At 37.0% G+C, this 26,928-nt stretch overlaps 2 protein-coding genes across 4 annotated transcripts in view; one reads left to right on the top strand and one right to left on the bottom strand.

The window, feature by feature from the left end:
* Positions 1-5,193: 5,193 nt before the first annotated feature.
* Positions 5,194-8,793, bottom strand: LOC129770402 (uncharacterized). Of its 3 annotated transcripts, XM_055773228.1 has the most exons (3): positions 7,499-8,793; positions 6,236-6,525; positions 5,194-6,178 (listed from the first exon to the last, which is right to left on the bottom strand). In XM_055773228.1, the coding sequence occupies exons 1-3, from the start codon at positions 7,844-7,846 to the stop codon at positions 6,070-6,072; spliced, it is 747 nt and encodes a 248-aa protein (XP_055629203.1). In that variant the 5' UTR covers positions 7,847-8,793; the 3' UTR covers positions 5,194-6,069. The 3 variants fall into 3 exon arrangements, 2 of the variants coding, with proteins under 2 accessions (XP_055629203.1, XP_055629202.1); XR_008742111.1 differs by having other exon boundaries at positions 5,194-6,525; positions 6,582-8,793; XM_055773227.1 differs by having other exon boundaries at positions 5,194-6,525.
* Positions 8,794-8,962: 169 nt separating this feature from the next.
* LOC129769049 (tyrosine-protein phosphatase non-receptor type 4) overlaps positions 8,963-26,928 on the top strand; it is a 36,401-nt gene continuing 18,435 nt past the window's right edge. The window contains exon 1 of the mRNA XM_055771061.1: positions 8,963-9,588. The gene's annotated coding sequence lies outside the window, so the exon portion shown is untranslated. The remainder of the gene's footprint in view (positions 9,589-26,928) is intronic.

Below are 26,928 nucleotides of genomic sequence, written 5' to 3'. Positions count from 1 at the left end.
GATTAGTCAAGAAGATCCTTGTTCCTTCCCCTCCAACATGACGGGGAATAAGAACACTTCGGCATCTTCAACGGCTCGGCTTCCTCTCCACTGGCCTGGAGCCATGTTCCGAGGACATCCTTGCCATCTGGTCCAACAAACAAACAGCAAGTGCTTTGTTAAGTTATATTCCGTAAAAGGGTTTTTATGTGTTTAATTTTTACGTCCAATTTTTATGTGATAATTTTATGTGCAACCTGTTCCCAACGAAACCTTGCGGCAATGCCGTCAATAAAGAGGTAAACCAGCACAGGAGGCTGAAAACCTCTCAAATAAAGAATAAAAAAAAATATAAACATGCTATTTGACGATACTCTCCATTTTTTGGTACAAAATATTTCGAATACATTTCTTCTTTTGATGCATTTTAAGAACACACACATTTAACTAGCTATGCGCGCAAGGAAATTACGCGAAAAGTTTTTTGCTAATTATTTATTCTGTAAAATTAAGTAAGATCTTTGCGAATTAGCGTACTTTTCTTCGTCAGTGCCAAGGAGCTGGAATTGACAAGTGGTTTGTTTTGGACAGTATGATGATGAGGCATGGAAAATGTGAGAGGGGATGAAAAATGACAGCGACTATTTTTGTTTATAAATAGAGCAGGTCTAATTTTTATGCTACAGAGCATTTTCTGCACACCTGCACACAACAGTTACCTAAACTGTGCCGGTTTCTATCGAACCAGCTGTAGTGTCCCACAAACGACATGCCACGGGTATCGCTGTGCTCACTCAATCGTAATGGGTCGCCAACGACTAATGCGAATAAAACTTAGAGTAGTACGGCACAAGCCCTCCGATAATGGCTCTTCCATATATCCACCAGTACAGCTCCCACAATCGCAACCCTCACGTCCCGTAAAAACAGCATCCATTACAATAATAATATTAACAATGATGCCACCAGCTTGGACAAAAATAACGTTTATGCGCAGCAAACACATAGCAGTATGCACTCCCCATTGCCCAATTATTGCATGCCATTTGTTGTCCTCTTCCTCGGAAAACTCTATTCAATTCGAACTCGAGTAATGACTGAACAGCAATTCTGACATAACGTTTCACCTTATTATACCGCCTTGGTCAGTGCCTTGTCAGTGTCTTCGTCAACACTGTTTGGTAAACTGACCAGACGTCGTTACGCGGGACAGTCCCGCATTTCAACAAAATGTCCCGCGTAGGATTACGTCCCGCGAAACGTACCGCATTTGGCAAAAGGAACGAAAATGTCCCGCGATATCAATATATTTCAATATTACAATTTGATCATGATGATTTTCTTAATTGGATGAACCTCAAAATAAAACTTTTATTTGTCAGACTGTTCAAGAGTGCTTCCAATGCATTCAACGATTAATACGTTGAGTTGGTTTCATCGCACCGACAGTGGGCTATTTGTTTAGAGAGTGTCAACAGGAAGCAACAGCCACAAAATCGGAAAATTGATTGTTATACAGATTTATTTTTAAAATTTTTATAGAGATTCATAATGATTTTTATAAAAGTCTCCTATTGATCCGCAAGGACCAACGTGAGTCAAACGAAAAGTTCATCTTTGGTCCTCTAGCTCGGTCAGGGCTTAACGTGTTAAATAAGCCGGAAGAACTAGTGTATGCTGGACAGGAAGAAGCAGGGTTGTTTGATGAAGTATCGCAAATAAAGCAAATGTTGGCCGGAACCTCAATCATGGCTGATGAAAAGTTGTATGTCGACATGTTCTTTTACCTTTCCGTAGCTTTGGTAGTCAGCTATCTCTCCATTTTGGCCATTCGCTTAAAAGTTTTCTATAGGTTACAGCTGGGGTATGTTGGGAAGGTTGGCGGTCTACGCGATACTGTTTATCTCGAGCCGATCCATTATCCATTCTCCAGTGATCTTTTGGCATAATGGGCTGATCCCCGTTTCGGCATAAAGACCACATCACCTTCGCAAGTTTCGGCAAGCACTTCGAACTCGTTCCCCGTTCACCATATGACTCGAAAGAAGAGCGGATTGGACATTCCCTTCTCGTCTGTCAGAGAAGGAACTTCTTCGAGAACTTGATGTGGATGATATATTCGACGTCATCGCTTACCTGGGGAACGTAAAGTACCCGGTCCCCGGCCATTCGTTTAATTCTAGCATCAAGCACGTCTCGTCTTCCATTATGAGCACGAAAAAAAGTTCTTCATCAGCACCTGAAGCTGAAGCTACTCCTTCTGAGCCTGCTGCTCAGATATTGCCTGTCTCGTCTGACGCTTCCGCATAAAAATGTCCATTATGTCCAGATTCTCATTCACCGTTTGGCCGGTTGTTTCGATCTCCCGGCTTAAGGAGCGACAGGGAGAGGATGATGTAGGATGTTGTAAATACCAGATCGGCTATGTCTGGCGGACACAAAGTGTCTCAGGATGTCCAACTCCTTTGCTGTGAGGTGAAGCTGATAGCATGAAAAACATGAAGTTGCTTGACAGTGCTGCTGCTGCTTACCAACAGCCTTGAATAATTTTTGTTGTAGGCTTAATAAACGTAATATTTAAGGAAAATTTGTTCCATTAAGTTATTTTTGTAGTTTTTTTTCATCGCCATCCGAAAATAGTTCATTTTTTGAATGCATGCGTTAACGCTAAATTGGATGAAAAATGGATTGAAATTTTCGAGCATTCCATTCGGTAATTTAAAGAAAATTGTTGAATTTGAATCGTGCTTGCCAGGCTTAAATGCTCTAACTGAGCGAGTGATTTTCAGGCGTAAACAAAATCTAAACCACCCAAAAATCACAACTGACTGACGATATTAAGAAAGAAATAATACAGATCAGGTTTAATTGCAAGGACACATGTTAAGTGTTTCACGAATAAATGAGACTCGTTAAACTATGGTTTATTTTCACATAACGTTTTGTTTTTTATGACACGCGTTTGACCTTTGACCATCTGGTCACTTTGCTGTTTGGGCAGTGTTGGTTTTTGTTTTTTGTAGATGTTTTAGAAAGTTTTTAACAAAATAGCAATTAAGAGGAAAGAAATAGATATTGTTACACGTGCAATGATAATGTTGAGGAAAGACATTGCGGGAAATAGCAGCTGCTGTCGTAAGAACTCACTCTACAGTGAAGAATATCATAAACAAGTGGAAATACGAAGGAACCATGCAAAATCTCGCGGGTAGAGGACGCAAACGGAACCTATCTTCTGATGATAAATGTGTAATTGTGCGAACATTGTGAAAGAACCCTAAAACAAATATTTCTAAATTGATTACCAAAGTAGCCGGCATAATTGGAAGAACTGTCTGCGCAGACACTGTCCGGAGAGCAGCATACAGGAAAAATGTGAGAGGTCGTGTTGGCCGTGATAAGTATTTCATCTCAAAGGTAAATGTGATAAAAACGACTATAGTTTGCAAAGGCATATGTAACCAGACATAAGGAGTTCTGGAACAAGGTCTTTTATATGGATGAGTCGGAAACCAATCTCTTTGAATCGGATGGAAAACGTATGATGTGGAGGAAACCAGGATCGGTGCTCCAGGTTGAGCATGGTACAATGGTGGCTTCTGGAACTGGAACCATGGAGTTTATCGATTCGGCGATGGACAAGAAGGCTTAATTGAACATCCGGGATCACTGGACTTGGACACTGTTGAGTATCTATGATGGGGAATCAAGAGCCATCTGGAAAATAAAAATCCAGGGAAATTCAGGATCATATTTGAAGATTTTTTGTTTGTATTTTAAACATGAAATAGAAATGTGCCCATTTTAATGTTTTTCTAATCACTATATGAGAGTGAAATGGGTCGATTTTACAATGAATATAAGTCGCATTCGATTATCTACTGAACCCCGAAATATATATATATATATATACTAGCTAACCCGGTAAACTTCGTCCTGCCCATTTACTTGATTAATTCTCGAGTAATGCAGAAATTTGTATTTCATTTGTATGGCAGCCACCCCTAAGAGAGGGGGGAGGGGTACCTAACCACCATAGAAACATTCATTGCACCCTAAAATTTCCATATGCCTAATTTGGTTTAATTTGCTTGATTAATTCTCGGGTAATGCAAAAATTTGTGTTTCATTTGTATGGCAGCCCCCTCTTAGAGAGGGGGAAGGTATATCTTATCACCATAGAAACATTTATTGCATCCTAAAACCTCCACATGCCAAATTTGGTTTCATTTGCTTGACTAATTCTCGAGTAATGCAGAAATTTGTGTTTCATTTGTATGGCAGCCCACCCTTTGACTGGGGGAAGGACTGTCTAACCATCATAGAAACATTTATTGCACCCTAAAACTTTCACATGCCAACTTTGGTTTCGTTTGCTTGGTTAATTTCCGAGTAATGCAGAAATTTGTGTTTCATTTGTATGGCAGCCCCCCCTTAGAGAGGGGGGAGGGGTCTCAAAATATCACGAAAACCTTCCCCGGCCCCAAAAACCCCTACATACCAATTTTCATGTCGATCGGTTCTGTAGTTTCCGAGTCTATAAGAATCAGACAGGCAGACAGACATCACTCCATTTTTATATATATAGATAGATAGATAGATATGTATATATATATATATATATATATATATATATATATATATATATATATATATATATATATATATATATATATATATATATATATATATCTCATCGATTATTTGGACCGATTGCATTGAATCGAACATTCACTTCACCGTGTAGCAGCACATTCGTCACAACATTTGTCGATTCATCCAGTCAAATGTTTGAGTCCAACATTCGAGTGAAACGTTGGACGAATCGTGTAGTGCCCGCATTAGATTGGAGAAAATGTAGTCCATTATTTTTGTACCGAATTTTCTCTTTGTTGACCTCCATTGTTAATATCCTGTAACTCAAAACTGAATGGAACAAACAAAAAACAGCAGAATATTTTTTTTAGTGGGAAACGTTACCTTTACAACGAGCCTAAACTTTCAATTGTATTGTCGATATTACGCGCGATATTGATCACTAAAGCCAGCTACCGAGAAAATAATGGATAACTTTTTCCCAAACGTAATACTACAATAAATATGCAACAAATATCTTAATGTAATCCTACGTTAACTATGCATTCATTTCTCGTCACCCACCCGTAAAGGCCCATTTATACGTTGCTAGTAGCTGACTTGACAGTGAGCAGCTACTGACCCGGTGGACTCGCTTGACAATCGGTTGACTCGCCTTGTCTGTTCACACAGTGTGAGTTGTTGGCATGTAACTAGATACAACAGCACGGGTTTACCAGGGATGCCAGGTGATTTTTCAAATGTACATCAAATAATGAGAAACAGGAATCAGATCAGAATTTGACAGATAATTGATCCGAAATCGACATCTCTATTGGCAGTTTTTATCTCAGGTTTTCAGTTGCATTTATTATCACACAATTTGATCCCGAAATACACGCTAACCGTAGTTTATACCGTATACAATGTTGTCCAGCAAAACACGGCTGACTGTAGTTCGTACCGTGACAAAAGCGGTTACAAAAATACTTTGTGCTGAATTACTTCGAGCTGAAGGTACTATTCGGAAAAAGCAGAAAGGCAAAAGGATTTGGGCCAGGAATTGGATGCAAAAAAAAGGAGCAACAAATACAATACTGAACGAACTCTACGATAATGATCCCCGAGAGTACAGAGCAGTGTTGAGAGTAACACCAGAACAAGTGGAAACACTATTGGATTTAATTGCTCCAAAAATACAACGCCAAGATACACTTATGAGGGGTGCTATACCTGCAAGAGTGAAATTAGAAATTACTTTGGTGTACCTCTCCTCTGGAATATCGTTCAGATTATTGTCGATATTTTTTAGAATCTCGAAGGCATCCATAGCTAAGATAATTCCGGAAGTATGTGACGCTATAAATTTCAGTCTAAAAGATTTTATTAAAGTAAGTAGCTTTTTTTATTATCTAAGTTCTATTGTATGGAAAGTGATCCTTAAAAATAGTACAATATTGCATGACTTGGTTATAGTATTTGCGACTGTTGATTTGATTGTGAAGATGTAGGACGTTAGGGTGATCTTGGTGGAAAACCTACAGTCGCCTGTGATGTTTCAGTATATTCGTGATCAGAATATGTGTATTGCATTCTACTGACGCAGAGGGCATTCTTACGGTATCTAGAAAGAATTGCATGTATTTCATCTGTCGCATCAATTCTATCAATTGGGGATAACTGTCTGAGCTGCATTATAACATGTCTTCCAATTGCCTCACATTCATCTTCTGGTTCTCCCATACTCGAGGCAGACACTGTTAAATTATTATTCAGTTCCTTCAGTTCATTCACGGCCGCTTGTATTGTAGACTGCTCAGTTGACAATTTCTTCTTCGATCTTCTGTTCGATGGCTTCTTTGGTAGGATTTCATCAGCGTTGTTTTCATCAGTAGCATCGAGGTACTCCTCATCGATTATTGTAATTTCTTCAGCAAAATCGCTCCCAGATGTTGATGCATGAAATGGTTCCTGAAATTGAAAATATTTTATTTTATGACACTATTCTAATTGAAATCATAACTAACAATTATATTTTAATTTTTCAGATGCCGAATAAGGAAGAATGGCAAGATATAGGAGTAGGATTCCATTCAAGGTGGAACTTCCCAGGTTGCTATGGAGCTATTGATGGGAAGCACATCACAATTCAAGCACCACCTAATTGTGGTAGTGAATATTACAACTATAAGGGAACGAATAGCATAGTGTTAATGGCAATCGTGGATCACGATTATTGTTTTAGATATGTTGATATAGGCTCATACGGTCGTAACGCAGATGGTGGGATATTTCAAAAATGCTCTTTATATTCTCATCTAGAAAACAATATTCTATTGCCTGAAAATGGCGTTTTAGTAGGTGATGATGCGTTTCCATTAAAGCCGTATTTATTGAAGCCCTATAAAAATACACCGACTAAAGAAGAAAAGATTTTTAACTACAGATTGAGCAGAGCAAGGAGAATAGTTGAAAATGGATTTGGCATTTTAGCATCTCGTTTTCGTATTTTGGGAAAACCAATCCAGGTTAGAGAGGATACCGCAATGAAGATAGTTTTATGTGCATGTACTTTACACAACTGGTTGCGTATGTCTGCATCGAAAACGTATACTCCACCAGGAACAATTGACTATGAAGACATAATAAATTTTGAAATTAATTTAGGGCAGTGGAGGTCAGAGATTGAGGGTTTACGAAGCATTCAACGCTCACGGATGAATAATAGATCAAAGGCTATTGCAGAGAAAATGAGAGATAAATATAAACATTACTTTAATAGCGAGGGAGCGGTTACTTGGCAAAATAATATGATTTATTAATTAGAGAATACAGTATAATATAGTGTAGTATAGTTGCAGTATAGTATAATATCGAATCATTTAGTAATGTATATATATATTTAGTGTTATAGTGCATTATATAATAGAAGAAAATAACTTACTAGATTACTTATTGTTTGTTTTTCCTTCAGATGAATAATATTCATGATGTAATCCATGGCATCGAACCATTGGACGGAAGGTTTATATATCTCATCAGTACCACATCCGCTTCGTTTGCTTTTCTCAATTTTTAATTTCTCCTGGTTGTATGTAGAACGTAAATTTTTTATTTTTTTTGTAACTTCTTTCGTATCCGATAACCCCACTTCTGAACGAATGTATTCAAGCGAGGCTTTACGCAAATCTCTGTTTTTATAATTGGGATCCATACAGTTCCACAAAATGGTTTGTTCTTTATATAATTCCACAAAGTGTTCATTTTGTTCCGAATTCCATCTTTGCGTCATTTTTTTGCTTTTAACTGCTGCTGCTAACACGAAAAAACATGCAAACAAACAGAATGCACACGGACTACTATCTCTTCGTATTTCGCCTTGACAGCAGCTTCTTGTGCCGATTTGTGAAGTGAAAATGATAGTTGATTTACAGGTGGAATAAATACGCGTCAAAAATTGAAATTATGAATGAAAATGAACTTTTTCAAATCGAATATGTATTCTGTTTAATAGAACAATACTTTTTCTGCAAGTAGTGAGTGAATCTTGAACGAAAATTGTGTCTGATGATAACTTTATACTATAATGATAAGTTTTGGTGGAAATATAAAAAAAATATATAGGAAAATAGTTTATTGAGGATCAGGGTCACGTGCTTTAAATGGTCAAATAATGTATGTATGAAATTTTCATTCAAATTTTAACGGTTTAAAACTGCCTTCAAGTATACTAATCTGATAGAGAAATTTGCCTCACAAACACGGATGCCGCCATTTAATATAGATATTCTATCTTTGATTAGGGATGCCAGGTATCTTTCTCAAATATCCTTGCACGGCATATGGAATTATCATCTGATGTCTTCACTCATGGATGGCTTATGTTTTTGTTTTCAAGAAAACTATCTCAAAAAGAAAGAGTATAAAACAAAATAACAACGATTTTATTTAGAAACTATGTGGGTTTTATTTGTTTTCCAAGAATTTTCGAGTTTGTTAATATTTTGAAATATCTTCAAAATGGAGACATTTCTTTACGTTTGGCATCCCCGATTCGAGCGCTAAATGCTGTTTTTGACGTTTTTAGGGATGCGAGTGCGAGTAAAATCAAAAAACTTTGAAGTAGCTCGCACGCCGGATTACTCATGACACTAACTGGCATGATGTGTTCACACGGTGTGAGTAGCTGCACTGCAGTAACTGACTAGACCGACTCGTATGCTTACTCGCACCGTCTGAACCCGGCTTAACTCAGCGTAACTTTTGCTACGCTCTGCAGCTACAGATGAATTTAATGTAGGATTAAACCTGGAAAGTATATTATAAAACAACAATGGACACCCCTAATCTTTCAATTTCAACCAGTCTACCCGAAAACCATCGCCATTGATAGCGCATCTGTCATCATCACAAAAGAAAACGACGGCAGAGAGTGGAAAAGCCGTACGCCTTTTTCATTAAGCGCTCCTTTAGTCGGTCAATACAATCTTTCCGTGAATCTCAGTGAAAATCACGAATTTTGTGCGATTTCTATCCTCAAAGTGCTATAATTCTAGTTTAAAATTGCTACAGCTAGCAGGATCAATCGGTTTTCAGTGAATTCGAGTGCTTGTGCGGTGCTTTTCAGTGCGATTCTCTCATTGAGTGCCTTTTTATTTTCTCCTTTCGTTCTACTGCGGGCTGCACTGCAGTTAGTATTTTTCCTTCGCTTTGGGTTTTTGTGCGTGTGTGTTTTGGTTTGACCATTTTCATCTCACCGAGCGAGTGTCTTGGCTGCCGTCTGTGGAACGAAATATAAATATACATATATAAATCAGTGCAAGTCGGTCAAAAACAAATAGGAATATCTGTCGCTGCTACCTGTTAGCATATAAGAATCGGAACGACGAACTTCTCGATTTGGATTCAGCCCATCTCGTTTCGGCTCGGGTTACTCATCGGCAGCTCCATTTGGCTGTGATTCGTTTTGTCCGCGCTGCTGCCCTTATTGGTTCGCCATAAAGCTGTGATTTTTATCTGCCACCTACTGGAACGGTAAGGACACACAATAAATCTTATTTACTTGCTTGCGGATTTGTTGAGTGGGTGATTAAGAAAGAAAGAAATAGGCTGGACGAACTATTTTTGTCAACAAATTGAATGATAAACTCTGTTGATAAGGGTAATCTGTTTGGCCACTTGAGGTTTGTTGCTACAGAAATCGTCCGCTAACTGAGCTGAAAAATCAACCCAATTAACGATTTTTACTCACTAACTGGACTGCAAAACAGCAAAAGTAAAATTTCAAATTGAATATGACATCTATATGAATAAATGATATATAAATGGGCTGCAAACAAGTTAATGCACGCACTTTTAAATATAAGTCTAGTTAGCGAACGACTACTGTATTACCCCCAGTGGGCGTAAATATTTCCTTCAACAGTATCATAAAACACAATTCTAAATTCAATAAATTGTATTTATCAATTCTTGAGTAATATGTTCAAATGGCCTATCTTGAATATGTAAACAAACATTTTATTGCATTTTTGTTCAAAATATTAAGCATCTATTACAATCAACAAAAATTTTAAGAAGAAGTCTAACTCAAAATGTTCAATTATTTTAATTTAGATCTTTCTGGTGCAAAAGGTTCTAATTTCAATGGGATCTAATAAAAAATTATACATTATTATTGTATGTTATTGTTTCATATTTTCTGTCTACATAGGATGTTTCTTCACAGATGTTTCAAAGTATAGATTGTCAAATTGAATCCTGTTAGCTAAATTATCACTATTATTACTCATATCTTGTTAAAATGTTAAATAAAAAAGGCACATCTAAAATAATCTGAATCAAACCAACAAAACTTTGGATCTAATACAAAGGGCTTATTATAATTTTCAAGTATAAAAGAAAAAAATATGTTTTTGTTCATCCCAAAATTTCGTAATGTAAATGTTGAATTTTCGTACAGAGCAGTGTCAATAAATGGAGCATATATTTTGGCATAGAAGCTCTCGCGTAAAAATTATTCGAAATATTATAAGAATCTACATTGTAATATATTGTTAGTGAGTTTCCAAATCAAGTGGTGCAAAAATCTCGTAAACCCATTGAGAAACGACTGAGCAATCAACCCTCAAAATTGGACAATTTTTGTGACGTGATCGATATTTGATTTTTAATTTGTATCCTAAATAAGTTTCCGAAAGACATAGCGGGTTATTCTGAGAATCAAGTCGGTATAAGTGAGATTTTTCCCTTCGGAGTTTCATGACAATTCTCACCTAATTCTAAGAATCGGGTGACTCGGAAGTACAATGACAGATGAACAGAGTTCATTGCATCTGATATTTTTGACGTAGGATTACGTCTTTCGGGAACAAATTGGGGTACAAATTAAAAAACGAAAATCGGGCAAATCGTGAAAATTGTCCAATTTCAAATGCTTATTGCTCAGTCATTTCATGATGGATTGTTGAGATTTTTGTGTCAATCTATTTCGGCACTCTATAACAATGTTTTACATTGAATAAAATTATATATGTCATGAAACTAACCATCGAAAAATTGGAAAATCTCAACCTCTATCCTAAAGGAAATACCCACTTCTGATTGGTCGAAATTGACGACACATGCGGCGGCTCATGTACTTACAATTATTGGTCAGTTATTTCCTGATGGATTTACGAGACATTTGCCTCAATCGATCTGAGCACTCCATAACAATCCATCACAATTGATAATATATTAATATCATATGAAACTAGCTAGCAAACAATCAAAAAATCTCCAAACGGAAATACCTCGTTCTGATTGGTCGAAATTGAAGATACGGAGAAATCGGCACATCAAAGTAGAGGGAACTGTTGTTCCCATCGAAGTGTATTCCCTAACAGAGACATGAAAACAAGCTGCCTGGGGGAAATCGGCATTGCAGTTACATGAAAGTAGGGGGAACTTTTGTTTCTACCGACATGTATTTCCTAACAGAGATTTCAAATCCAAGGTGTCTGGGGGAAATCAGCATGTAGATAACCTCGTGGTCGATATTTGACTAACGACGCGCACAAATGGATAGTGCTCATTGTAACTAGCGTGGGCATTGCTGATTGCATACGTGCTGGTGAATAAGTAGGGAGCGATAAGTGTTTTTATTTATTTTCGTTCCAATATGAATCTTTCGATGGATTAATTGAAAAATGATATTTGAATGAACTGAATAGAACTAATGTTTGATAGAATATAAATAAAATTTAAATTTGGAACTTTTATGTTGGTTGCTTCGTGAAATTTCATATCAATGACCGATATCAATGTCCAATTTAAATTCGCATTGAGGCATGTAGCATCGCATTCCATTAGGTTTAAAGCGAAAATGGAAATGGGTTGAGTAAACACTTAGAAAGTAAGAATTATAAATGAAATTACCTTTTCCATTTCAAATATATTTTCTCTATAAAAAATAAAACTTTTTTTCTGGTGAGAAAACTTGATAATTATTTTCGATAATGATAATTATCTTATATTACATTGATGAGGTTTTTTTTCTTATTTCATCCATACATAACACAGTAGCCACCTAGTCCAGGGCCACAGAGGGCGGCTCTCATCTCATTTCACTTAGGCATCTTCTATCGTGATACGCACCATCAAATTGCTAATCACCATCTTTCTCTCATTATCACTCGATTGTGGACATTGGTGGAGTGAACAAACAATACCTAACAACCAGACAAAACGGCCCTTTTCAAGGCCACCAAATCACTATCGAAGAGTTTAACAATGTAATTTTTCAAACATATCCAAAATCAGCCTGTAACAGATAGCCTAACGGAATCCAACGTCAGCTATGCGGTCGTGTCTCGGACACAACCCTCCTGTGACTTTTTACTTGCATCGATTCTCAGAACACCGAAAATATCATGAACATGATGGTATAACACGACAAACATATTTAAAGGGCCTATTTACTATTAAAAAGACAATAAATTACAAATATTTTTTAAAATATTTCGAGAATGGCTACATTTAGAAGGAGATTGATAATAACCTTTTTTTGTTTTAAATCACATCAGGATTCATAATTTGTGGCTAAAAATGATTGTTAACATACAAAAATTCGAAGTTTCGAAAATTCCTAAAAATTTAATGTTCCACAAAGTTCGTCAAAAATAGTTTTGCCATCTTGGGCCCATTTTTTAGGTTTTCTGCATGACTTCTATTTTGTAAAATTAAAAACTATGTATTTTGGATATTGCAAATTGAATTTTTATTTTGTGAATAAAAAAAAGAGTACTAATTTTTTTCCTCAGTGTACATTTTTTTCATATTCAACCATCAATACTCTATAACTCTTTCTAAGACACTATTTCGGTAGGACTCATAGTTTTTGAGATATAAATTATCAAATATTTCTCTTACTCAAATCGATACGCCCTTTTCAAAAGTTACGCTTGAGTCAAAAAATTCCCAATTCCTGTGGAAAACTCATATTTCCTCCAACCCAAACGGAATACACACTTTCATTGGAATCAAAAATACAAGTTTTAAAAATCTGCATTTTTAGGAAGATTTCATTTGGAATTGCTGTTTAGTTTAAGTATTGACGCAATCAATGACGGTAAAATCAATGTTCTCCATTGTTCATTGTTCTCCTTCGACCTACGAAGGATAACAATTGGTAAAATGTTTCATCACGAGCTGATGTCAGCTGTTCGATTCCAAAGTCTACACTGTTCTTATTCATAAATATTGATATATTGAAACAGTATATTATTTGATTTTCTTAACAAATCTCAAGAATTGATCGACTAAATCAGACGTGGAAGAACCCATTTTGTCATTTACTTCTCTTTCATTCTTTCTCGTTCAAATTTTCTGTTTTCTCATGAAATTTTCTCTCTTCTATTGTCTATTTTTTTCTTTTTCTGTCTCTTTTATTCTCTTTTTCTTTCTCCACCCTCTCTCTCTCTTTCTTTCTCTTTTTCTCTCTCTCATATCCCTTTTTACTCTCTTTTTCTTCTCTTTATTTTCTCTCATTTCTGTTTTCTCTCTCCAATTTTTTTTCTCATCTATTTTCTCTCATTTTCTCTTCTTAACTCTTAACTTTTAACTCTTTTAACTTTCTCATTTCTTTTCCTGTCAACGAACATTTGCTTTATTTTTTTTCTTTTTATTACTTTTCTATTACTATTACTATGCTTTTGTTCTATCGACTCTTCCCCCTTCTTATCTTCTCTCTTCCTCCTATATATTCTCTTTTCCTATGTTTTTCCTTCCTCTCTTCTCTTATCTCAGCTTTCTTCCATCGTCCTTGTTCTTTCTTCTCTCCTACCTTGGTCAATCCATTTTTTTTTTTCGTCGAACATGAACAAAATTTTCAAGGAACCATGCATTATCAAAACGTTTTGATTGGTTCAATTTTTGTTCCCAAATTTTGCTGTCTAAAAGGAGCAAGTAAAGTAGCACCGAAGCACAATTTGAAAAGATCCATACCACTATCATACCAACCGTAGCCGCTAGAATAGCGGCACAATAGATAATCCCCCGTAGTGCCAGTTCTTCAGTTTATGGTTTATTATCATGCTGAACGGACATGCAACATTGTTGGTTTCAGAATGCATTCTCGGAATATGCAGTACTGAGTTTGTGTTGGCTTGCTGGAAGAAAATGTGAAATTAACCATTCGCTTAGACTTCGCTTTCGTATCAATTCTAGTTTTACTTTTGATCCAGCCAGTGAGTCGACTTCAAAGATAACTTTTGAATTTCAGCACTATCTCGCAGCCGCTGTAGGGGATATATGTATATATGCATACTTTTCGTAATTTCAAGCACTATACTTTTTGAAACACAACATTGAACAATTGAAAAATAACGAGCTTTGTCTGAAATAAAAAATTGTAAGGGGTTGTATCTAGGACACGACCGCATATTTTCAACGTAGAGCTACGCAATTATATTATGCAATCCACTTGTTTACCACTTCGAATATTATTATAGAATGCATCGAAATTTTTGTAATAGATTATGATCTTCGATAGAAGTAAATTTGATGACCATCCTTTACGTTTGATATGACGTCTAGGACTACCAAAATATGTGAACGGAATAATTGTCAAACGATCATTGTATTTTACATTGCCCTCTGGAATTATTGCACATCTCATGTTTACGTAGTTCTCGAATCGCGAAGGTTCATTCACCTCTAATATCTGAAATGACGATTTTCCCAGGCTTCTCAGTTTGAAAGTACGTTTTAGGGATCCGGTTTCCACAACGACAAGCGAGTACAAAAGTACTCAACACCAACGGGTTCTGACGGGTTTTGGGCCCCCATTTTTTCGTCTAAATCTTTTTAGACGAAAATCGTTCAGATTATCTGTTGCTGTTCTGCCAAAGGTGATGTCATAGTATAATTCGTGGATTATTTCTTTGAGAATTATATCTTTCGGAGCGATAGATGAGTAATTTAGCCAAGAGATACTGAAATACTGATACTTGGATATTCAGTATGTTCAATGTTTTAATGTAGATCTACACAGCAAGCAAATGTTAATGCTCAGACTTAGAGTTAATTGTTAAATTTCATTGTTTCGCTGCTTTGTAAACAGTTCGCGCCGCTGAATAACATAAGGAACTGTGTAGTTTCACGTCCCTCCGGTTATGTCCCCAACATTACTCACCTTTTTTTTGTGGAAAATACTGCATTATTTTTAAAAAAGGTATTTTTTCGAGATTAGAGATGAAACGGATATCCAGTAACTATCCGAAATCCGGCTTTTCCGGCCAATATTTACTATTCGCCCGGATACCGGATATTAGAAAAAAATCAATAATTTCTCATTAACACGTTGAGTTCCGTGTCAGTCACAGCGGGCCGACGTTGAGCTTTTTGTAGGAAAACGCTGACTGACTGGGACTGACAGTTACAAAATAAGAAAATAAAAATATATATGGGCTGTTTTCGGATGTTTTACAAAATTTGACTTCTTTTAGTCGAATTTTTTACTGTTTTCTATTTATACAATAAATATTTTTGGAGCTGGGACCGACACTGATATTGTGCAAAGGCTCTGATGTGGGCTGAACGGCAAGTGCAGCAAGAATAACTTGGGGACTCAACGTGTTAACACAGGATAAATCATATTTTTTTCAAAATTTAATTATTATTAACTCATAACATTAATTCATTAACACTATGACTTTTATTATGATTTTTTTAATCGACCGATTACGCTTTGCTTCATACACCAGGCCTGCTTCAGAGAGCATTCTATAACTCCAAACACTACTGAAAGGCGCCGGATAACAAAAACTAGCAAATCTTGTCAATTGGGGACACTGCTTAGAGTTTAATGACCACCAAACTTATTGAACATGAATTCGATTTCGTTACCAATAGGATGTTTTTTTCTATTTTTTCTGCATATGGGCACCCTAATCGGTATTAAATATATGAGCCACGATGCTGACTATTACTCTTATTTCGTTGAAACAGTCCCAAAAGGTGTCGTGAGCTTCGCGTGTCAGATTTAATTCAGTTTCATGTTTTTTGCTTCGGTTAATTTGATTTGTGGTGAAGTAAGTGTACCCTCTTTCAGATTATCATTCCTGAAGCCAGTTCCAGGTTTTGTAATCTTGAATGAAAATAATTGATTGATGTCCTTTGCTTATTTGAATTCGCAGTACCTACTCTTTCTCGACTAGTATTAGAATTATTTCAATATATTTGCAAAAAATTCTTCATTGTAACCTTTTCTGTTATTAAATCTTTAACAGAAAAAAACTGTTCAATGTTCCTTGCAGAAAACTTGATACTCTATTAAGAAATATTCATTCTATACGAAAAATATAATCATAGTTCATTATTTTTATGTGAAAATGTGTTTATTACTCCCTAAAATGCAATTCTTCGTTTGCTTCATGAACATATACAGTGTATCGCAGTTTCGTATTCGCTAATCAAGAACCGAATATCTGGCTATTCGGCCTCGAAGCATGCCGGATATCCGGTGTCCGGCCAAACTTCTATCTGTTTCATCACTAATTGATACTAATTGACTAATTGTACCGGTAAGTTTCTTCGATAGCGTAAATTGATTATCATTCCAGTGAATCAAATTTCCAGACATTCGTTGGAAAGCTACTGTCATTGCGCGTCTTTTTCAGTATATGTCAAAAAGTTGAAGCGTAAACAACATAGTTTTTTACACTTTGAATATGTCGAATTTCGTACCAACGAGAGTGTTTTTGCGGGGAGTGTTAATTCATTACTTCAATATGAAGAAAAAAGCTGCGGAAAGTCATCGCATTTTGGTGGAAATTTATGGTGGCTATGCTCCAACTGAGCGAACGTGTCAGACGTGGTTTGCACGGTTCAAAAGTGATAATTTTGACTTGGAAGACGAAGAACGTTTCGGACCGCCAAAAAAGTTTGAAGATGAAGAATTGGAAGCTTTACTCGATCAAGACCCGTCACAAACGCAACTAGAACTTGCAGATACACTTGGAGTGGCTCAGCAAATCATATCCGATCGTTTAAAAGCAATGGGAATGATCCGAAAGATAGAACATTGTGTACCGTATGAATTGAACGCCGTTTTTTCACGTGCGAACAGCATACAAAAAAGTGTTTTTGGCATCGAATCGTTACTGGCGATGAAAAGTGGGTCCATTACGACAATCTTAAACGTCGGGCAACGTATGGATACCCCGGCCATGCACCAACATCGACGGCCGCGGGGAATATTCACGGCCAGATGGTTATGCTGTCTATTTGGTGGGACCAGCTGGGTGTGGTGTACTATGAGATGCTAAACCCGAATGAAACCATTACGGGGGATCTCTACCGACAATAATTGATGCGTTTGAGCTGTGCACTCAAGGAAAAACAGCCACAATACGAGCAAAGACACGATAAAGTTATTTTGCAGCACGACAATGCTCGGCCGCATGTCGCGAAACCGGTCAAAACATGCTAGGAAACGCTGAAATGGGAGGTCCTATCCCACCCGCCGTATTCTCCAGACATTGCTTCGTCCGATTACTACCTTCTTCGAACGATGCAACATGGTCTGGTTGACCAGCACTTCTCCAATTTTGATGAAGGCAAAAATTGGATCGATTCGTGGTTAGCCGACAAACCGGCCGATTATTTCCGCAAAGGGCTCCGTGAATTGCCAGAAAGATGGGAAAAAGTTGTGACTAGCGATGGGCAATACTTTGAATATTAAATTTGTAATCATTTTTGCAGAATAAAGCATTAATTTTTGAAAAAAAGGAAGAAACTTACCTGTGCTCCTATTATATGAAGTGATAACCAAACGAATTGAATAAAATAATCACGTAGTCCTACGCCAACAATGCGATCGTGTGATGGAAACTATCTTCTATATTTTTTGTAGAAATCTTCAGGACATTTTTTTCTTCAAACATAATTAAACCAATCTCTGTGTCATTTTTGCGAATAACAGTGAATAGACGCGACCCCTCTGACCGTGAATATAATTATATACAATTAAAAATATAATGATCGCATAGCTGTTGAAAAAAAAAAGATTTCTTGTTACCGTTCTGCCAAAGATGCTGAATAGTATAATTTGTGAATTATTTGTTCGGCAATGATGTTTTTTTAAGGTATTGGAGATGTAATTTTGATAATAGATACAAAAAAACTCGGATATTCGATAAGTTATTCAAATTGACAGCCCTTGTCCTACATCTCTTCGGTTATGTCCCCGACATTACCCACCCTCTTTTGACGTAGGACTACGTCTTTTATTAAGGGTGCCAAATCAGAAAACAGGTCACGTTTTTATGAAATAAAGTTCACGTTAATGACTATTTTTACTGCGAACGGATTTTGACGATTTGCATACCAATTGAATCAGAAATTCTCTAAGATTGATATGCTATATATTACGGTCCCATGGTCTGGAAAGGGTTTAATTTGATGAAAATTGGAAGCATTCCCATTTTCCCATACATTTGTTCTGCCCATCTGTGTGCTTCACTAACCGTGCTGCCAATAACGAACAATTTATGTAGCCGCGAGAATAGAAAACAGCAGAGACGAACGAATCGAATGATTTAACCCTTTGCGGTCGTATTAAATTTGGGTATGGGTGTCGTACTGATCGGAATTATTTTTTTTTCTTGAAAAAGCAGTGATACATGCAAGATTTTGAAAAAAAAAATTTTTTTTTTGTGAGCTTTATGTATATGTATTAGCTTAACGATGTATTTTAATTTGATGTTTTTATATAAAATTCATATTTTATGATTCATCTTCGTGTGGAATCTTTCGAAACAGTCTCCAAGAGTAAATCAAATGAAGTATAATCAATACTTGATACATGAGATTAGACAGATGACATACGACAATTATGCAAACAATTATTCTGCTCTTTAAAAACAACTACTTCTGCACCAGAAGTTACTCAAATAATGATTTCTGCGTATCTGAAATGATCAGAACTTTTTACTGTATATAAACAAATATTTTGTCGCTTCACTTTTGCGATTATTCAAATAATATAAGACGTTTATGAAAACAGTAGTTCTAATACTTATCAACAATCTCTTCCATCACACCAAAGTGTTACAATGGCTAAATCCTGCAATTGTGAATACATTCCTATGCATTCAACGCACGGTGCGTTGTCTTGTGTGGGTGACTACTTTGTTTGATACTGCGTACCGTTATCTATTACTCATAGGAGCACCGCATTGATTCGTGAGATAGATCACCAGACATCAAGCTACGTTTAGGAAAAGCATAAACTGTTGTTTGGTTGAGTAAAAAATAAGATTAGCATGGTTTCTTGCTGTGGTGGCTGAGAGCAGACAAACGACCACAAAGAGTTAAAGTCTCCGTAAACAAAGGAAAAGAAGAAAAAGAAGAATAGAAATAACGAATATTTGCGACGTAAACTCCAACCTTGCACAGTAAGTACGTTGTCGCTAGTGTATAAATATTGCAATTGTCACTATATAAAAAAATTAAAAACAGCATCAACATCAGCTAACACCAAATGAATTCGCAGAGCCATTTTTTTCTTCAAACGAAACAAAAACAATTCCATCCAACGGTACAATGAAAGTTTTCACTTTCATTCAGACTTTCCAGTGCCAACAAAAGATCTGCGTGTCGTTACTTCAGTCGTAATCCTCTTCACTCACGCCATCCTTAGTTACCTACAACCACTTATAGTTTATATCAAGAAGAGAGTGCGAAACAGTCTGATAAAACAAATACACAACTGGGGCGGAAACGCATCGGGGAAAATAATCATCATTCCCTCTCCCCCACTTCGCTGCGTGTTTGTCTTCACGATTGAGTAGCCCCACAATAGAAACAGAATTGCACCATCGCGACCACTACTATACCACTATTATTCGTCCGACGGAAATCACCATCCTATCCTCCCTCACTCCTTCAACCGCCACCTTTTAATTTATAGTAGCGCGTTGGAGCGTGTCTCGGGTAAGATTTATTCTCTTCCGTTCTAAAGGGTGTGTCACATCAAATTGCATCACGGAAAAAACGCTGTAGAAATTCGCCCAGTAGACCGATCCTTTTGAAAATTTTAGACAGTAAAATAAAAACTATTAAACAACTTTTGGCATTTTCTTTTTATTCATACTTCGAGCCCAAGCCCGTATGCTCGCACCTTCCTCTTTACCCCGTCCATAAGGTTCTGTACAACGTCAGGTTGTAGTTTTTTTTGAACAGAAATCCATTTTCTCTTGAAGTCCGCCTCCGATTTGACAACTTTTGGGTTCTTCCGGAGGGCCTGCTTCATAATCGCCCAATATTTCTCTATTGGGCGAAGCTCCGGCGCGTTGGGCGGGTTCATTTCCTTTGGCACGAAGGTGACCCCGTTGGCTTCGTACCACTCCAACACGTCCTTTGAATAGTGGCACGAAGCGAGATCCGGCCAGAAGATGGTCGGGCCCTCGTGCTGCTTCAATAGTGGTAGTAAGCGCTTCTGTAGGCACTCCTTAAGGTAAACCTGCCCGTTTACCGTGCCGGTCATCACGAAGGGGGCGCTCCTCTTTCCGCAAGAGCAGATCGCTTGCCACACCATGTACTTTTTGGCAAACTTGAATAGTTTCTGCTTGCGAATCTCCTCCGGAACGCTGAATTTGTCCTCTGCGGAGAAGAACAACAGGCCCGGCAGCTGACGAAAGTCCGCTTTGACGTAGGTTTCGTCGTCCATTACCAGGCAATGCGGCTTCGTCAGCATTTCGGTGTACAGCTTCCGGGCTCGCGTCTTCCCCACCATGTTTTGCTATTCGTCGCGGTTAGGAGCCTTCTGAACCTTGTATGTACGCAGGCCCTCCCGCTGCTTGGTCCGCTGGACGAATGAACTTGACAAATTCAGCTTATTGGCGACATCCCGGACCGAACTTCTCGGATCACGTCTAAACTGCTTAACTACGCGCTTGTGATCTTTTTCACTGACGGAGCATCCATTTTTGCCGTTCTTCACCTTCCGGTCGATGGTTAGGTTCTCGAAGTATCGTTTTAGTACTCTGCTGACCGTGGATTGGACGATTCCCAGCATCTTACCGATGTCCCGATGTGACAACTCCGGATTCTCGAAATGAGTGCACAGGATTAATTCACGACGCTCTTTTTCGTTCGACGACATTTTTCCAAATTTACGAAAAATTGACAGTGAAGCATGGCCAACGTGATCTATACACTCTTATCTGATTATAAGCGAAAGCTGAAGGTATAATTCCTAAAAATTAAATTTCTACAGCGTTTTTTCCGTGATGCAATATGATGTGACACACCCTTTAGCCGCTCCTCGGGAAATATCTTATCATCACTACTATCATCATGTCAGCTTGGTCTGCGTGATGCAAAGGCGGCAATCTCACCGGACGGGAAAATCAATTGAACAAATTTGCAGCGGTCTCTCTTATCAACGGCCTTCACAAGCTTCCGAGGTATATGATCAACGGTGACGTAAAATATGGATTTGGACGAACGAATCAAGAATCGAAACACGTTAGAGCTGACTCACCACGATTCCTGAAAACAATCGACATCTAGCACTCTCTTGCAAGATGAGACATGAAATGGGTTGCTCAGCGGGAGAGAGGAAGTGGTTTTGTGAATGGTCTCATAGCTCCATATCTCCGGCTTAGCCACAACGAATTGAGATTTACATTTGTCGCCTCTCGGAGACACAGACAGACAGACAGTCAAACAAAGACGCGACTGACCGCTGAGAGTGTGCGAAACTTCAAATTATTATTTGTGGGTGACCCATAATAATGGCCCGTTTGTTCGTGTTTGCCTTTTCCGTCCGATAGCGCCTCCGGTGTTTCCATAATGATACCCCCCGCCGTTTCAGCGATGAAAGATGGATTTATGTTTCGTTGATAGGAAGCGTGGGCAACGCCGATTGTGACCCTGTCCCTCTCCAGTGGAGTGTCCGCTATTAACCCCTCCTCTTTGGGAGTGATTTTATTTTGTTTGCCCTCTGAGCGAGAAGTTGACGGTGCAGTTTACAATTTTTGCATCGACTCACGTCCTCATTTTCGCCGTATTTTGAGTATCGTGCAAATCGTTAAGACTGATTTGGTGTTGTACTTTCGTTTCATAAGAATCGATATTGTCTGAGGAAGTCTATTGGTTTTGGATTGGTTTTTATGTTTTATAAATAAGTTGTTTATCATTTTGTTTATAATGCATTCGTTTAAGCCAGGGATTCTCACACTATTTTGGGCCCTTTTCCAAAATGAAATGATACCCTCGATCCCTATAGCCAAGTTTCTTTTAAAATTTTATCTCTATTTTATTCATACAAAATACTTACCAATTTAAAACTTTGCGGTTGGTTAAGTGAGTAAACTCATTTTCTCATCAATGAATAGATATAAAATTCAGTAAATATCTTTTTATGAAGGATACAGACTATACAAAACATTACCAAATGAAGCAAAGACAGCAACAAGCATTCGGATGTTCCGTAGTACTTGTAAAAAGTTTTTGAAGTATGATTTAGATTTTTAACCCAGTATAGAATCAATGTTAACCATTGCTAGTATGTAAGATGACGAAGTTATAACGGATATTTGTGTTTCTTATCTTAAGACTATGATGATGATGGTATGTTATTTGTTTGTTTAGTTTAGCCATATATATTTTTTCTCCTCTAGTCGTAGACTTAAATTTAACTTTAAACAATAGTTTAAGACCGCGCGCGTTGGCACACACAGGGAGAAGCATTAAATTGAACATAAGCAAAAGTAGTTTTTCGCGAATAACATAATGCATTCCAAGGGGTGTAATGTGGAACCCAGAGTGAAGCTAGGGATAGCTCAACCGGAATACTCGTAAATTCATCTTCTAAACAGATAATTATAACGAGATTTTTCTGTGTTGGGGCAGATCTCATTGCAGATTCTGGTTGATACGTTTTTACTCCAGGTTGAATGTAGGGCTTGAAGTATCGGCTGGAATTAGGCTTAGGTTTGCTCAGCTGATCGCTGATGATCGCATTAGTGGTCGTTGTCGGGTATCTAGTAAAGCGGGAATTTCTTTGTAAATTCAAGGCTAATACTGACATAGGTATTGGGTTCAACTCCTGATCAGTCAAGGATTTTTTCGGGTTGGAAACTTTCTTGAAATGCCTTGGAATAAGGAGTGAGTCTGGAGTATTGGCTAGAATTAGGCTTGAGTTTGCTCAGCTGCTAGAGCTTGAAAACGATCGCAATTGCAGACCACGGCCGGCAGGGTTGCCAACTATATTTTTCAAAAATCAGGGAGAATGGAAATAAAAATCCGGAAGAAATCAGGATAGCTCATTATGGATTGCCCCGAATGTTTTGTGTGAATTTTTTGGAGAACAAAAGCACAATTTTTATAGGCAGATAAACATTTATTTAATTTTCTATGTACAGTTTTGCTCCACAATCTTTCGTCATATTTCATATAGCTTAAAAATTCTATCCTACCAGATAATGTTTGCTTTCTCGTCGAAAACTGTGAAAGACAAATGAAAATGAGGACCGGAGCTTTTTTGTAGGCTATTCTGACAGTTTTCATTTCCAATCGTTGAATATAATCATCGTAATAATAAGATTAATTATCAATAAGATAACTCGTCCCGCTCAAGCCTTTGCAGGGGAATGAGGTGGGACCATCATCATAGAAAAAAAATGTAATGCCGTTCCATGCCAAACCTGATATAGTGGCTCTCATATTTTCGTTAAAAGTGGGAGTTTTGTTCTTTATCGCAAACAATTAGACCCGTATTTTTTCAGTTTTTCGTTAGGGTGACCATTTCTGGTTTAGGGTGGTCCGAAAAATCACTTATTTTTCACTTTTTCCTAAAAATGACTTTAAAAAAATAATAACTTCTGAACTACTAGACCGATTCTGATAATCGACATATCAAATTAAAGCCAATCACCTTTTCAGGAAAAATACTTCAGTTGCAGAAAATTTAGATTTCGTTTCCGTTATTATTGATTGTATTTTTTTGATGATTTTCTTGGCCTCGGGACCAAAGGCGCCATATTTTTATATAATTTCTCTTGAAAGCTGAGGTTTTTTTCATAAAATATCTCAAAATTATAGATGTGTTCTTTTTCTTTTTTAGGTTATGGTTTTTCAAAGTTAACCGATAGTTCAGAATATCATTTTTTTTCTCTTTTTCCTATTCTCAAAAATTCATAAGTTTTGAACTACTAGACCGATTTAGATAAACAATATATCAAATTAAAGCCAATAAGCTAGACTAGAAAGCATCGAAAAATAATGTTTTCCAGTGCATTCATCTTGTGCCGGCATGGAATGAATCCTTAATCCCATAAAATTCAACCGTGCAATACGTCTTGCATTTAATAGGAATATTGGCAGCTGTTTCAGTTCTAGAAAAGAACGCTTCAGTTGGGCCTGATGTCACCATCCAATTCCGTCATAATTTTCAGTAAAGTAGTAAATTTGATAGTGTGAATATAACTTGTGACCACTTGTTTTGACCACTTGTGATCAAACTTACAAAACTGTTTCTCCTCAATTTACGACCACTAATGTCAGGTTTTTTCGTGAAATTAATATCAAAGTTCACTGAAATTTTTTTTTCTGATCAAAAAGAACGGACGGAAAAGATTGGTTTGGTTTTCGCGATTTTTTGGAGTACAAAGAATCGATCCAGAAATCGGAAATCAGAGAGGAACAGATCGATCTTCAGAATATCGATCTAAGATCGCTCAATCCTACACTCTGTCCAACTTCTATAAGACCAACCTGATTCTATTTCATTGCAACACAAACATTTAGAATTTCAACAAGATACGTTCATACATTGTTGAATGCTCAGAATAAAGTATATTTAACGTCAATGTCGTTCAAAAGAGTTGTTTGTTTATTTATTGTGCTTAAATATGATAATTTCAGCTGTTTAGTTTCTATAAGAGCACTTCAAAATTCATAAGTATTATCAATGAAAAATTCAAAACGATCGGCTGATTTACATGCTAATAATTGGTAACCTTGCCATTTCGACTAATAACCGCGAAAATTCGTGTTAGAATACTATTTACCAAAATCTGCTGAACGGATTTCACGATATTTTTCCATTTTTCCGAAATTGCGACCTTGAGCTCTTCAATCGTGGTGTCAAGTTTTCCCTCAGTGTAGATTCCGCGTACAAGGATCCCCCCTAAGATTTTCAAAAGGATTCAAGTCTGGAGAGCGAGCCGGTCGGTCCAAAAAACCATCAGAACCATCCAAATTGAACTTTTTCTTGTCAGTAAAAATAACCTATACATTGAAGAACTTTTCGTTTTGGTATACAGGTCGGACTCGATTATATGTGATTCGATTATATACAATTTTGGACTCGATTATATACAGTTTGGATTTTTTTTTATATTGCAATTATGATTTATTTCAAGAAGAAATGTAACCTTTCATTGTTAAGGTGTAATTTAAGTGGCTATTAAGAGTACAGTTGGTAAAAATCGTGGTTTTTGAAGATTTTGCTTGAATTTTTCACCAGGAATTGTTTATATCGATATTGCCGCAAAATTAAGAAAGATAGAAGTTGGGTGTCAAAGAACAAATTGTAGAGCGGTTTGAGAGCTTTAATTTAATTGATGTTCCACTACCATATCCTGTACAAAATTTTCTCATCTTTCAAACAGAATCGTCTTCCGTAGCGTACTTTATAATGTGGAGCCAGTTTGAGGCAACAGAGTCCAAAAAAAAAGTTCTATTACTCTGTCATTGTTGAAATTCGAACGTATGCATAGAAGGATTTTTTTTCATCAAATATGGTCGTCTATTATCTCCTTAGAGAATCTAGATAAATTCATTTTTTTTCATGTGAGAAAGTTGTTTTTTGACTTTAAGGGGATGAATTACTTTTTTATATTCAAAAAACGAAGAATACATGCCAAAAAAAAACGAATAAAAAACTTTTTTTTGAGTCGATTATATACAGGATTCGATTATATACAGTGAAAATAAATCCGAAACTGTATATAATCGAGTCCGCGCTGTATAGCAAAATGTATTCTTTTGGAAACATTCTTTGTCATAACATACCTTGTCCCACTGTCGGTTTATGTGAGCTTTGGCAAAACTCAGACGGCTTCCGATATGAGATGGTGTAAGATGAGGAGTTTTAACATTTTAAGTCCTCTTTATATGACGATTTTTTAGCAAAATTTTACGAATTGTCACCCGAGCAGTTAAGTAGTTGAAATATTGCTTTATTTGCACATGCGATTTTGAAGTATTCGAACCTGTTCTAGCTATTTCCCGCTTATCCCGGTCAGAGAGCTTCGATTTACGTGGAGCTCTCCTTCTTACCGTATCCTTGAGGATTCGCCAAATAATTCAGTATTACTCAATGGGATCGTCCAATCCCACGAGAAATTTCGCTGATACCAACATTTTCTTGGTGAAATGCATCGATTGGTCCTTTTTCTTTCTCCGTGAGGACTTTTCCCGTCGGCATTTTCCAGATTTTATTGATCAAAACAACCAAAACAACGGAAAATGTAACTGGTCTTATAGAAACTTGACAGTTACAGCTAAAATACGAAAACATTCGTTTACGTTCAGCGCTTGCACACACACATATGAAAATCATGCAGTGTATGGTAGTCACCAATACCTACACACTAGAATATAAATTGAAGCATTGTTTTTTTTACAATGACACAAGGCAGCACTTTTTTTTTTTTTTTTTACAACTTAAATGCATTTTTATTCAGATGCTATTTGAATACATATTTTACAGTTCAAGTGACACAGTCTGGGCTTTACATCTTTGGTTCAGCTTTTGGATTTAAAATCATACTGTTGAGCAAAAGTTCCTTATTTTTAATTTGACAGTTGTTCACCATT

Source organism: Toxorhynchites rutilus, chromosome 2 (genome assembly GCF_029784135.1).
Source record: "Toxorhynchites rutilus septentrionalis strain SRP chromosome 2, ASM2978413v1, whole genome shotgun sequence".
Lineage (NCBI taxonomy): Eukaryota > Metazoa > Arthropoda > Insecta > Diptera > Culicidae > Toxorhynchites > Toxorhynchites rutilus.
Note: the sequence above shows the minus strand (reverse complement) of the source record. Positions and strands in the feature narration are given on the sequence as shown.

Coding starts and splice junctions, on each gene's coding strand:
- LOC129770402 (XM_055773227.1), bottom strand. CDS start 7,846: ATGACGCAAAGATGGAATTCGGAACAAAATGAACACTTTGTGGAATTA. Junction 6,526..7,498: donor AACAAACAATAAGTAATCTA/GTAAGTTATTTT, acceptor TTTCAATTTCAG/GAACCATTTCATGCATCAAC.